Source organism: Puma concolor, chromosome C1 (genome assembly GCF_028749965.1).
Source record: "Puma concolor isolate L17-30 chromosome C1, mPumCon1.1.hap2, whole genome shotgun sequence".
NCBI classification, from domain to species: Eukaryota; Metazoa; Chordata; class Mammalia; order Carnivora; family Felidae; genus Puma; species Puma concolor.
This window is the reverse complement of record NC_141674.1, coordinates 192,591,585-192,604,346: the sequence shown is the minus strand read 5'-3', so window position 1 is coordinate 192,604,346 and position 12,762 is coordinate 192,591,585. Positions and strand designations below refer to the sequence as shown.

General features: G+C 40.4%; 1 protein-coding gene across 5 annotated transcripts in view; it reads right to left on the bottom strand.

Annotated features, from left to right (window-relative positions):
* The window catches only part of PARD3B (par-3 family cell polarity regulator beta), a 1,009,985-nt gene that overhangs the window by 97,496 nt on the left and 899,727 nt on the right, over window positions 1-12,762 (bottom strand). For 4 of the 5 annotated variants that reach the window (XM_086719408.1, XM_025934777.2, XM_086719410.1 and 1 more), the window contains one exon: window positions 5,629-5,761. In XM_086719408.1, coding sequence (XP_086575534.1) covers window positions 5,629-5,761 — 133 coding nt within the window. Of the gene's footprint in view, window positions 1-3,708; window positions 4,256-5,628; window positions 5,762-12,762 lie in introns of those variants that run through there. The other variant, XM_086719409.1, reaches the window with a different exon arrangement.

Genomic DNA, 12,762 nt, shown 5'->3' with positions numbered 1-12,762 from the left:
ATTGTTATTAAAACCAGAAGTTAGAGTAGACAACTACAAATCATGCCTGACATCCATTTTTGCCTTCCTCCGTTGATTAGTAAGTTGATTTTCCTCTGGGGACTACCTCTTCATCTAGACTCATTCATGGGATCTGTGTAGGCCTGATCCTACTTTCTGGTTCCAGGGCGGATCTCGTGACCTAGTTCCGGCCAGTAAAAGTACTGCATCTTTCTGGCCAGGGGAGTTCAGAAGTGGGTATGTGACCCAGGCTGAGTTAATAAGCCATTCCTAGATGTACTGGGGGTGAGACAACCTTCTTTATTTATTTTTTAAAATGTTTTTATTTATTTATTTATGAGAGAGAGAGAGAGAGAGAGAGGGCATGCACAAGCAGGGGATGGGCAGAGGGAAAGAGAGAGACGGAAGCACAGAATCTGAAGCAGGCTCCAGGCTCTGAGATGTCAGCGCAGAGCCCGATGTGGGGCTTGAACTCATGAGCTGTGAAATCATGACCTGAGATGTGGGGCTTGAACTCATGAACTGTGAAATCATGACCTGAGCCAAAGTCAGACGCTTAACCAATTGAGCCACCCAAGTGCCCTGAGACAATCTTTTTTTGTTTTTTAATTTTTTTTTTCAACGTTTTTATTTATTTTTGGGACAGAGAGAGACAGAGCATGAATGCGGGAGGGGCAGAGAGAGAGGGAGACACAGAATCAGAAACAGGCTCCAGGATCCGAGCCATCAGCCCAGGGCCCGACGCAGGGCTCGAACTCACGGACCGCGAGATCGTGACCTGGCCGAAGTCGGACGCTTAACCGACTGCGCCACCCAGGCGCCCCGACAATCTTCTTTTATAAAGTTGTTGGGTTGGAGCTCTTAGGGAGCTCCCTAAGAATCCTGCCTACAGAGAGAATAACAATGGAACCGGATCCAGCTTTGCCTGAGGTCAGATACACCTATGGAATTTAAAGTTATATAAGCCAACAAAACTTCCCTTTTCGCTTAGGCCAGTTTAAATTAGATTCCTGTTCTTTGTGACTTAAATGCCATTGACTAATCCAGAAATTTTCACTGGTGTCCTTAGCTTTTTTTCGGATGCCGTTAAGGTGCAGGGATGGAAAATACGGACAACTCAATTCTGGTTTTGGACCATTGGCAGCAGGACCTCATTTCTTTTATCCCAAATATTTAGAAAATAACCTTCTGATAGTTTTTACACTCCATGGCTATTACATGTTCCATCTTAAATCCCTTTCCTAAGATGGCTAGCAGGATCCCAGCATCTTGCTCTCCCTTTCCTCTGACTGCAGAATTCATCGGATGTATCTTTCTCGTCTACACAGCTGCCAACCATGTTTGTTCAAGTTCGCTCCTAGACCATCCTCATGATAGGGTGCACAGATCTTCCAGTGTTTTCCTTTATTCACCCAACCATCACCTGAACCAATCCCCTTTGCCAAAAAGATACATACAGTACCATCTACTTTATGACAGTGGAAACTATAGTACCTCCTCCCATCTAAATGTTTACAAACCCCTTTCTTAGATAAAAATTCTTATTTTAGCCAGAGAGTTAAAAAGAGGAGGACGTGTATAGTATTTGCCATTCAGCTCTTGAAAAAAAAGACAATAATAAAGGTACTAATATTTTTTAGAAAACTCTGGAGCCATCCCATTTCTGAAATTACTTACAGGATATTCATGCTGCCATTAAATAAGCAGATAATCTTTATCTGCTAATAAGAAATACCCCAGCTTATTGCCAGAGGACTGTGATTGTCTTAACAAGTTTTACAGAAAATAAAATACCAGGAGATAACAGGTATTATGTTTTCTTTTGGCAAATATGAACATGTCACAGCTAGCATATCTTACTTAATTGGGCCTATAAAAACTCGCCAGGCCATTTCACTTCCAGTCATTGAAATTCTCTCAACTTGTTCTTTACAGCTTTTCAGAGTCTACATGAGAAAACAGCTACAGAACAGACTGGTTGAAAAGATTTGTAAGGTCTCATGTCCGTATTTACAAACCTTGCAATCTGTGTGTGTTCATTTCTTTTAACACAAATGAAGTGAATAAATCAGGATCTCCTTTGGGAAAAAGAAAACCACCATATTTGAGACAAAAAGGACCAAATACGTCCACCGAGGCGACTCCTAAGTGGTCTCTCTAGAATTCCCAGCACCCTGGGCTGCACACCCGGCCTCCAGCAGAATTAACTGCTATCACTGAGCTCATTTCGAAGCGAATCCCTCTCTATACAACAGAATTACTCACATATATTATTGGCCTTTTTTTTTTTTTTTTTTTTTGGTTTGGCCTTAGATGTCTGTATTCCTGGCTAGACTGTAAGTTCTTCCAAGGTAGAGATGATATATTCTGGGACTGGCACCTGGCCTCTATTAAGACAGAGCAAATATTTGTTAAAATTGGACAAGAGACAGAGAGAAAAGAGAGTCAGATGCAAATGCTATGGGAGCAAGTGAGAACTCAAGAGAGCAGTGGGGAAAGCCTTCAGCTCCAAGCCACTGGACATAGAACTACCTATAGGATGGCCTGGGAAAATCAGAAAGTTTGAGGTAGAATTATGAGTACCGCTAACAACAATATATTAAAAAAAAAATTCAAAGATCCTAATAACCTTTCCGGTGATTGCTTTACCAATTTGGCTTTCAAGACTTTTGGGCACATACTTTTATTCTTTCTGGTCTAGTAAGTTCTTAGGCAACTTAATTTATTTTTTCTGTATTTTATTTTAGGGAACTTTATTTATTCTTTCTGGTCTATTTAGTTCTTAGGTAATTCCCTTCTCAATAGTTTAGAAGCTTTCCAGTATTGTGTGGATCCGGGGGATATTTATCAGGCTTCTAAATCTGAGATAGCTGGCCCGGGAAGTTCTGAGTCCGTGAAAGTGGTTTTTGATGATGCTGGTCCATGTAATGATTTTGTTAGAGAAGGTGAACTACTTTGCTTACTGCAGTGATTGGAATCAATGTCTTATTTAAAAAAATTTTTTTTAATGTTTATTTATTTTTTTAGAGAGAGACAGAGCATGAGTTGAGGAGGGGCAGAGAGAGAGAGACACACACACACACAGAATCCAAAGCAGGCTCCAAGCTATCAGTACAGAACCCAACACGGGGCTTGAACTCACGAACTACAAGATCATGACCTGAGCCGAAGTCAGACCGTTCAACCTACTGAGCCACCCAGGCGCCCTGCCAATGTCCTATCTTGATGACCACGTGGAGAAGCACCCGGGAGCCCTCTCTTGGGCCTCACCCTTCTCTTTCAGGGGCTGATGATCCAATTTTAACAAGCACTGTCTTTGACGATAAAGACCAGACTGATTAGGAACCACAGCCTGAATAAAAGCTGCTTTGTTGGGTCTGGTTGACCAGCAGGAATGAAATGTTAACTTTCTAAACTTGCTTTCCTAGATCTCCCCAAAAGTAGGAAGACAACGGTGTAATTTCTCTGGCCTGTGCTGGACAAAAGATACCAGTGTTTTTCCTTGGCTTGGGGGGGATGGAAGGGAAAGTTGCTGAGATTTGAATCCCTGGTTTGGAATATCTCAGGCGATCCCGAAGAGCCCTAGTCTTTTATGAGAGTGCATTTCACAAGCATCCCTTTGGGAAGCCTTAGTCCCCACTTGTGTGGGAAACGTAAAGTCAGTCGCTTTTGGCAAAGCTCAATACACTTGAGCATGGGAAACACAAATTAAAATAGAGATACTTCTTTATTCGCTAGATTGTCTAATTCCACATTGCTTGGAATAAAAATCGAATCATTAAGATAGAGAGGACCTGAGTGGATGGTTATCCATTTCACGATTGGTAAAGGTCAGGGGAAACTCCAGGTCTCATGAAGGTTAAGTATCTTCAGCCTTTCAGCTTGACATAAGGGGATCCTATAAAGTAAGGTCAAAACAACCAGGACTTCTTGGTCTAAAATTACTTGTCTTATTTTGCTCATAGGAATTCACAGTGGTGTTGAGATGGAGAACTTTTCGATGCCCTGGACATGGTGTTCTGTTCTGCTTATGGTGAGAATGACTTCTCTTATTTGATTGCTTATTTGTTTCATCAAGGGAGCAGAACCTTATGCATACGGTCCGTCATCAAAGTTAATATGTTGATCTCAATTAAGTTTGAAATGAATTATTATTTAAACTGTCCTTCTGTGGAAATCTTTCTCTTCTGTTAGTGACAGTCTGGGTGACCAGTGGCCCCATCGCTGTAAATGCCATTCTGTTTAATCCTAACATCTGTAATAAAACCAATAAAAAGCTATTTGTTTTGATCTATAGTTACAACGTGCCTATCTCTGGAAGAGGCCAAAGACATTTGGTAGGAGACTGCCAATCCTTAATTTGCATTTCTGATTAGTGTTTTTAAAGCCTATCATACAAGGAAGAAACTACTGGGCCGAGGAGTTTCAGTTGCTCTGCACAACAGTGGTGGGTGCTGCCGTTGACTTTCAAACGCTACTGTAACAGTGCTAGGTGCTACGCCTGGGATGTCACGGCACCAGAGTGAAAGATAGAGGGAATCAGCTTGGTTTCTGGACTCTACTCTCCCAACCCCGACCTGGTGAGCATAAGTATGAGTGTACAAATCAGGAAAGGAAACTTTCCTTTAATAGATTTGTCCTTCAAAAGAGCTGGTGTCTTTAGTGGCCACCAGGGATAAGAGAGTTCTTTATGTGGCTCTCAAAACAGCACTAAAAACCATAGTAGAAGGCAGTAACCATCAAATAGGGTGAGTGAGAGCTGACATCACGCAAGGACATCACTATTACCATGTACAGCTCTGCCCCAATAACACTGGTAACGAGAGCCAAGATTTATTGAACCCCAGCTCAGTGGCAGGCACTATTCTGAGTATGTGACATGTACTTTAATCCACCTCTAAGTACTCTCCTCTGGTATTTTTGTGGATATTCAAAAGTTAAGTGTATTTTGTCAGTGCAGACTTACCTTCTTGAAAAAGACAAGAGAATGAATCGTGCTATCCTGGAAAAACCCACAGAATCTCTCTTTAGAGGACACAATATGCTTTTCAGTCTGTAAATGTTGAAGGGTTTGGCAAAGGGAACCCTCTAATACTAAGACTGTTCTCATCTCAAAATAAAAGTATCTTAGCGAGCAGCAAAATGAATTGTTCCGATGCAACATACAAACAACAGATATCTCTGAAGAGAACCATTCTGAAATTTATGTCTAATAACCTTTTCCAAAGGAAAGATGGCTTATGGTGCATGGTCTGTTAATGCTTGCCCGGATGTCTGAAACCCAAGAGATGGGAGGCAAAGATTAAGGCTCAGTAGATGATGACAAAGATTCCTTGTCTTCTTTAAAATTACGACCATCTGCTCCACCCTAACACATTGGTATACAAGTCCAACAGAGAGTAAATATGAAAGCAATTAAAATAAACTACTATGCATTAGTGTGGTTTGATTTATGTAAACAACTTCTGTGGGACAAGATGGCTGTGGTTTGGGTAATGTTCATATCTGTGAAACTCAAGTAACCTAAATATAAGTTGATATGGATAGAACATTCTTAGCCGTGTTCTGCTCGCAATGATCTCAGTAAAGATGAATTCAATGATTGGAATCAGGCATGCATGGGCTTACCCAGTGAAAGTCATAATCTAGTCTTGCTCTTCCCTCGTCGTCCTCATATAAGGTGAAACCTTCCCTCCGTGCCTGATAATACTCTTTCCGCAACTTCTGGATTCGATCAGTGCTTCCGCTTGGAGGACGGCCACTAGAGGACATAATCAAACAAACACGGTCACCCGGTGTGCATCATCCTGGACACTCACTTTTTGATCTTGGTAAAGGAGCTAGCATCCAAATTTAGAAGATTCAATAATGTAATTCAAATATGCTAGGAAAACTGTAAAATCGGTAATAAAAGTGAACAAAAATGGTCTTTATGTAAATACATTTAGATCTAAGGGTCAAAACATCTGACTTGGGATGAATAAATGCCTTTTGAGTGAAAAGGTAAGATAAGGTCCTGACCTTAAGGGCAATTAAAAGAGCTATCACTTTTTTCTTATAATCATAACCACAGAGTTTGGTTAATTTGAAAGTAGGTATTTCATTTTCTCAAATAAGAAGTTGCCAATCTGAGGCCAGTTGTTTGACCCGAATATTGGATATGACACAGAGTTGGCATGTGCTGGTCTTCATTTCAATGACACTGATGAGTTTTTGCGTGGGGGGTAGGATCCGTGTCAGTATATGGGCACACAGGACATAGGGAAAGCAGAGAAGGGAGAAGCCATATCAAGACGTAAAACGAAAAATAGACAAAAAACGGGTGACAGTAGACTGTGGCTTCTTCATGACTTGTCCATGATTCCCCTCCCCACTTCAAGCACTTTTTTCTCTTAGGAATTTCCATTTCTCCAGTTCTCATCCATGCAACCCCAAACTGTTCAGCCAGTAGCTCCCTTTTAACTCGGATTTGTCATGATCATTTCAACAGAACAAAATCATGTGATGCATTTCAGGGCTGGGAAGCAAGAGGGGAACGGTAGGCAGATTTCAACAATTGTTCAACTTCTCTGGTTCATCTGAGGCATAACTGAGTGTCCTAATGTGCCAGACCCTATGTTAAGATCCAGGGGGGACATGAAAACAAACAGTTCATAGCCGTTGTCTGCAAAAAACACATGGTCTGGGAGGCAGGGGACTGAAAAGGATACAGAAGACTACAAGCCAGGTGCTACAATAGCGGTCCCAAAAGGGACTGTAGTGACAAAGGCTGCGTAAGCTGATTGGGGTAGGGCAGGGCCATGGAAGAAGCCTACGGGAAGCTCCACAGAGGAGGCGACACCTTAGCTGAGTCTTGAGGGACACATAGGTGCTCAACAGCTACACAAGGGATGTGGGGAAATTGCAGGTGGAGGGAAGGGAAGCGCAAAGGACAGAATGAGGAAGCATCTTGCTTTGGGGGCGTGCAAAGAAGTCAGTCTGGGCCAGCAGTGGTCCTCAACTTCTTTTGCCCTGGCTCACATACACCGTGGGCAAAACACACTCCTCTCCCCTTCTCCTTTAGGAAACAAGTTAGAATACAAATGAGTAGTGGTGACTTTAGGGACATTTTTTTTTTTCAACTTTTTTTTATTTATTTTTGGGACAGAGAGAGACAGAGCGTGAACAGGGGAGGGGCAGAGAGAGAGAGGGAGACACAGAATCGGAAACAGGCTCCAGGCTCCGAGCCATCAGCCCAGAGCCCGACGCGGGGCACGAACCCATGGACCGCGAGATCGTGACCTGGCTGAAGTCGGACGCTCAACCGACTGTGCTACCCAGGCGCCCCTTTAGGGACATTTTGAATTTACTCTAATAAATGACAGAAGCACATCACTTGCAAATTTTGGTACTTTCACTCAATTCATAGCAACGTGTTTTTGCCATAAGGACACTTGTGTTTGATGGGTCTGAGGATCACCCTTCTAGTATACAGAGTACGGGGGAGGGGAACAGGCGAGGTGGTGAAAGGGAGGAAGAGACCCACCGTGAAGAGCTGTGCCTGCGAGAAGATCCCCGCATATTACAGTGGAGATTTAAGTTTAAATGAGACATCTCATTAAAGGAGATGTCTGAAAGCAACAGAAGTCATCTACTATTTTGTTAAAAAATGTTTTTGAAATGATACATGTAAACCGTAAAAAGAAAAGGGTGAGTGGACATCTTGTGGCAGAAAAGCATTCTTCCCAAACTGGATTCACAGCGAATCGGTAGCGTCTCACAATATCTCTACAAAGTTCACATGGGGTTCTGGGCTTCCTACATCACATCACTCTATAGACACCCGGTAGCCAAGGCTTTTTATTAAGAAAAGACAAACCCTTGGGTATCACGTATCTTTATTTTTCTCCAATCTGCATTTAAAAACTCTCCAGATAGTTCCGTTTCTCCACTATGCTTTTTTTTTTTTTTAAAGTAGAAGGTTTCTAAACAAAAATGCACAAATGAGACTCGTGAATACAGAGAACATGCTGGTGGTGGCCAGAGGTGGAGGGAGGAAACAGAAGAGCAACATGGGTGAAGGGGAGAGGGAGGTACAGACATCCAGTTCTGGAATGAGTAAGTCATGGGGACGAAAGGTGCAGCATCGGGAATAGAGTCAAGAGTACCAGAGTACCAGAACCACGTTGTGTGGTGACAGATGGTCGCCACCCCTGTGGGGAGCACAGCAGATCACTATGGTGTACACCTGAAACTAAAGTAACGTGTGTCAACTCAAAAAACGAACAAACAAACTTAAAAAAGGTTCTGAACATTTGAAAAAGACAATAACAACAATAATACAAAGGAACGTCTGATATGCTTTTCCGAACAGTGAGAAGGCAGGCAAGGTGGGCTAGCTCTATGTGGACCAGTTTCCCCTCCTCTTGAGTACTGTGAGCTGACTCCCGTGCCCGCTGCACTGCACAGGCTTCTGCCAATGATGTGAATGTGTGAGCCATGCTCTAACTCACCAGATGAGTTCAATCAACACGGTGAAAACATTGCATACATAATCTATTAGTTTACCCAAAGAAATTGAAGCGCTGAATTCAAGCAGGATGAAGTCATCAGTAATAAGGGGGGAAAAATTGATAAGACCCTGTTTTAAAACTCCCCCCAATTTTCCTACATTTGTGATGGAAAATCATACTCAGACTATAAACTATTCTCCCATATGTCTATAAATACATAAATTTAAAAATAAAAAAATATGGGTTTGATCAGATTTTAGTCCTCAAATAAAGGGAATGGGGCAGGAATACAAAATCAGCTGTTTAGGATTCAGAAAATCCCCTGTGGCTGACAGGAACATGACTATTTACCCAGAAAAGAAATCTGGCTTCAGAGAAAAAACAGGGAAAAAGTCTAGAAAGTCATGGACCATATAAGTGCAGAACACGCTGTATCTTCTCCCTTGTGTGAATATTTTAAAGGAAATGGTGCAAACCTTTCATAATAACCCGGGACTGCATCTCACCCTTCTCTCTCTCTCTCCCTCTTTTTTTTTTTCTTCAACCCTCATCCTGCCCTAAGTAGCTGTATCAGACTTTTCCCCTTAATTTTATTAAGCATTTAATATAATAAAATGAGGAAGATCAAATTCTGATTTCATTTTTCAGCTCTTTTCCACAGGTAGTACACATTTACCATCAAGTCAATAAAAATGACACGCACAGCTATTGTGACGAAAGCAGTTAATTGATGCCATTTTGTGTTGAAGATGTAGAAATTCGAAGAGGAATATAAAAACACCTTTGTCATAATAGCAGCAATAATTATAATAGCTATAAAATATGCACCACTTACATAACAAATACACTGATACAGGCTTTTACTCCTTCCACTTCCTGCCCAGAGCGGACCTAAGGACCTAGGAAATCAATTACAGCTTTCCTTCCTGACGAACCTAGACATGGCCTTAGAATTCTTCTCAACTCAGAACTTCAGAAAGCCACTACCAATCTACCAAGAGATTCTGAAGCATCTTTTGATGCTGAGGAACCTTTTGCATAATAGCTTCAGAAGTTTCATTAGATTATGATATCACACCAATAGTCTTGCAACTGTATAAAAGCAGCCAGAGTATCAATAACCCCGCCTCCAAGTTCCTACTTAGAAGATTAGCCCTTCTATATTATTCGTTCCCTGGATGAAGTAAAGGTTGGCCACGCTCACCGAAAAAGTCCCTATTCCACCTGTATTCATATGTAGATAATCAGTGCTGCTCCTGCACTTTCAATGTGCTGACATTTTATGTAACATTAATGCAAGCAGCATAGCAAAACACGATTTATGTTGTAGTGATTTCTTGTACATTATACTGCTTATGCCTTTAAAGGCAGATGTATAGTTAAGCAGGCTCTTTTTAGTACACTTTAGAGCTGGACAGAGTTTACAGTTGTCAAGGAGTTCAGAAACCATGTCATTTTCTTCATAGCCACCTATGGTAATATATTCCCAAATGCAGTAAACCTATAGTAATATATTTCCTTATGCAATAAACATCCCAGTAAGGCATTATCTGCTCCTGTGAAATCTACCCTGATTCTTCTTATTCTTCATACGCTCCTAATTTATGATGACCTCAGCAGAAGTACATTTTACGCAGAGTGTTCATTTGTGTACGCCATGGTCTCCTCCCATTAGTGCTGCAGGCTGGAGAAAAGAAACTAACATGTATTAAGCTTCTATGATGCCCTAAGTATAATATTTATGCTTTACATACATCATCTCCTTTAATCCTCAATCAAATTTGTAAGGATGACATAGTCAGTGACATTTCACAGATGCCTGTACCGAGGCTCAAAGCAGTTATGTAGCATACTTGGTGGATGGTAGACCAGCAGTTGTGTGACTTCAGGACCAGTGTGATTCCTACCATATCATGTTGCTCTGCAAGAAAGGCATTAAAATGCAGCAGGCATTTTGTAGCACAAGTTCACAGGCATTTCAAGGCACCAGGAATTTAGCAGAGCACATTTATAGCCATACCTTTTGATATTCTTTTATTTGCACAGATCTTTGCAATAAAAATAGAAATCGAAGTAGCTAAAGCAATAGATATACATGCAATGAAGTCTGTATTCATTAAAGAATGATGCTGGATTTCTGTGTAATTAGTATTACATCTCTAGACAAGCTTTTGTGGGAAAGTGGTATAAAAATGAATGGGGTGCAAAGGGGAATCAACAGAAGATGGAGATCCCACATGAAAGAGAAACTCTGGACCAAGACCAGGACTGAGAGGCGTCCAGCGTTGCTCCTGGTACAATTCACCACTGGCTACATGAGAGGGAACTGATTGCTAGCAATGAACCATTGCTGGACTTGTGAATTAATCCGCAATGACTTTGTGTGTGTGCCTGAGTTTGCATGCATGTAACTACATGCACCCTACGAGGAAACTGTATATAACGAATTCCAAAGAGCTGTGTCATTTTCAGATAGCCTCGAGACATGTGGTTTTCCATTTTACATAAGAAGTGTTTGACTATGGTGAGTACAGCCCTCATTTGAAGGTACCAGCCTGGGGTCCAGAACTGGCCACATGGTTTAGAAACAGTCTTTATAGAATGGAACCCTAACAGGAATATTCCTACCTAATGTGATAATCCTACAAACTCACTGAATAAAACCATTTAAATTAGATGAATGCATGTCAACAGTAATCGGTAGACTAGGGAGTGTTTTTGAGTTTGGGATTTGACAGATTCCTTAATATTTTATGAATTACTATAAAAATATTATTTTGATGCTTACCATAAATATTTTAATTATATAAATATAGTGTTATTCTTTCTATATTTACAAAAGGGTGTGATTTAAAAAGTTTTATCAAAAAGGATTAGCATCTTAAAGATAAGGAGCAAAGGAAAACACTTTTGCACCCTTTTAGAATGCCAAGATGCTATTCTCTTCCTGTTTCTCCCCCTATGGGAAAGATTGCTTGTTTAGTCTTTTTGCATTTAAGGACCTAAAGATAATCATAGTTTTCAATTTCAAATTTAGTGGTACCACAGTTCTGTCATAGAAAATAGTGTATACACATAGTTTTTTCAAAGTGTGAACAGAACCCCAAAAGTACCTAAGATTCTGTGGCATTCACACTCTTGATGATATACATATAATAAAAAATATAAATATAATAAACAAATAAAACATAAATATAATGAAAAATTTGAGAGATTCTTATAAATGCACTCATGATCATTAATTCAAAGGCATTTTGAAGATTTATGGAAACTATAGCCCAACAGCACTTGTACTAATACTCTACAGATTTAACATTCCACAGTGAAAACACTCTTATATAGTGAGCCCAAATATACTAAAGGAGATTTAATAATAAATAGTGGCTTTTAATGGGGATTAATTCTGTAGCACTCATCAAGTGATATTTTAGTCCTGAATAGTTCTGAAAATTATCCAGTTTTAGTCCCTGTCTTCCCCCTGCTCCCAATTTCTTATAAAGAATATCTCTTTTTACAAAGACACGTTGACAAGTAAGGTTTTTAAGTTTAGTCCAGTGAAATTTGGGGACCCATCTGACTACTCATGCACAACTTTTACGAATTCTTCTAACTTCTTCCAAATTTGCCATCACTGTGTATGAAGGTGGCCCTGATTTGCAATTACTTTTGCAAAAAAAATTGCCCTAAATAACAAGAATATGCCTTTCCTCATACACACATTTAATTTATATCAGATTTAAGTTATCTTGTTGATTAAACAATTACTCTCAATTAAGAGTCCTTTGTTTACCACAACTGCCTAAAAATTACTGTATTAACAGTTATGAGTTTAGAGAAAGAGCAAATAATATTAACAGACAAAATACAATTTTCACATCTAGAATCCCCCTTTATTTTGTGGCCTACTTTTTTTTTTTTAAACATGGATTCTTAGAAAAAAAAATTTTTAAGATTATTTATTTATTTTGAGAGAGAGAGAGGGAGCACAAGCTAGGGAGAGGCAAAGAGGAGGAGAGAATCCAAGCAGCCTCCACGCCATCACTGAAGAACCCGATGTGGGGCTCGAACTCACGAACTGTGAGATCATGACCTGAACCAAAATCCAGAGTCGGATGCTTAACCGATTGAGCCACCCAAGTGCCCCGAGGCCTATTTTTGTCAATTATCTCTGACATACTACTTAATAGGTAAAGAACCAGTGCTTGGACATTTTGAGAGAATATTTAATGTCATATAGAAAACTGGTGGCAGAATCTGCAAACAAAAAACA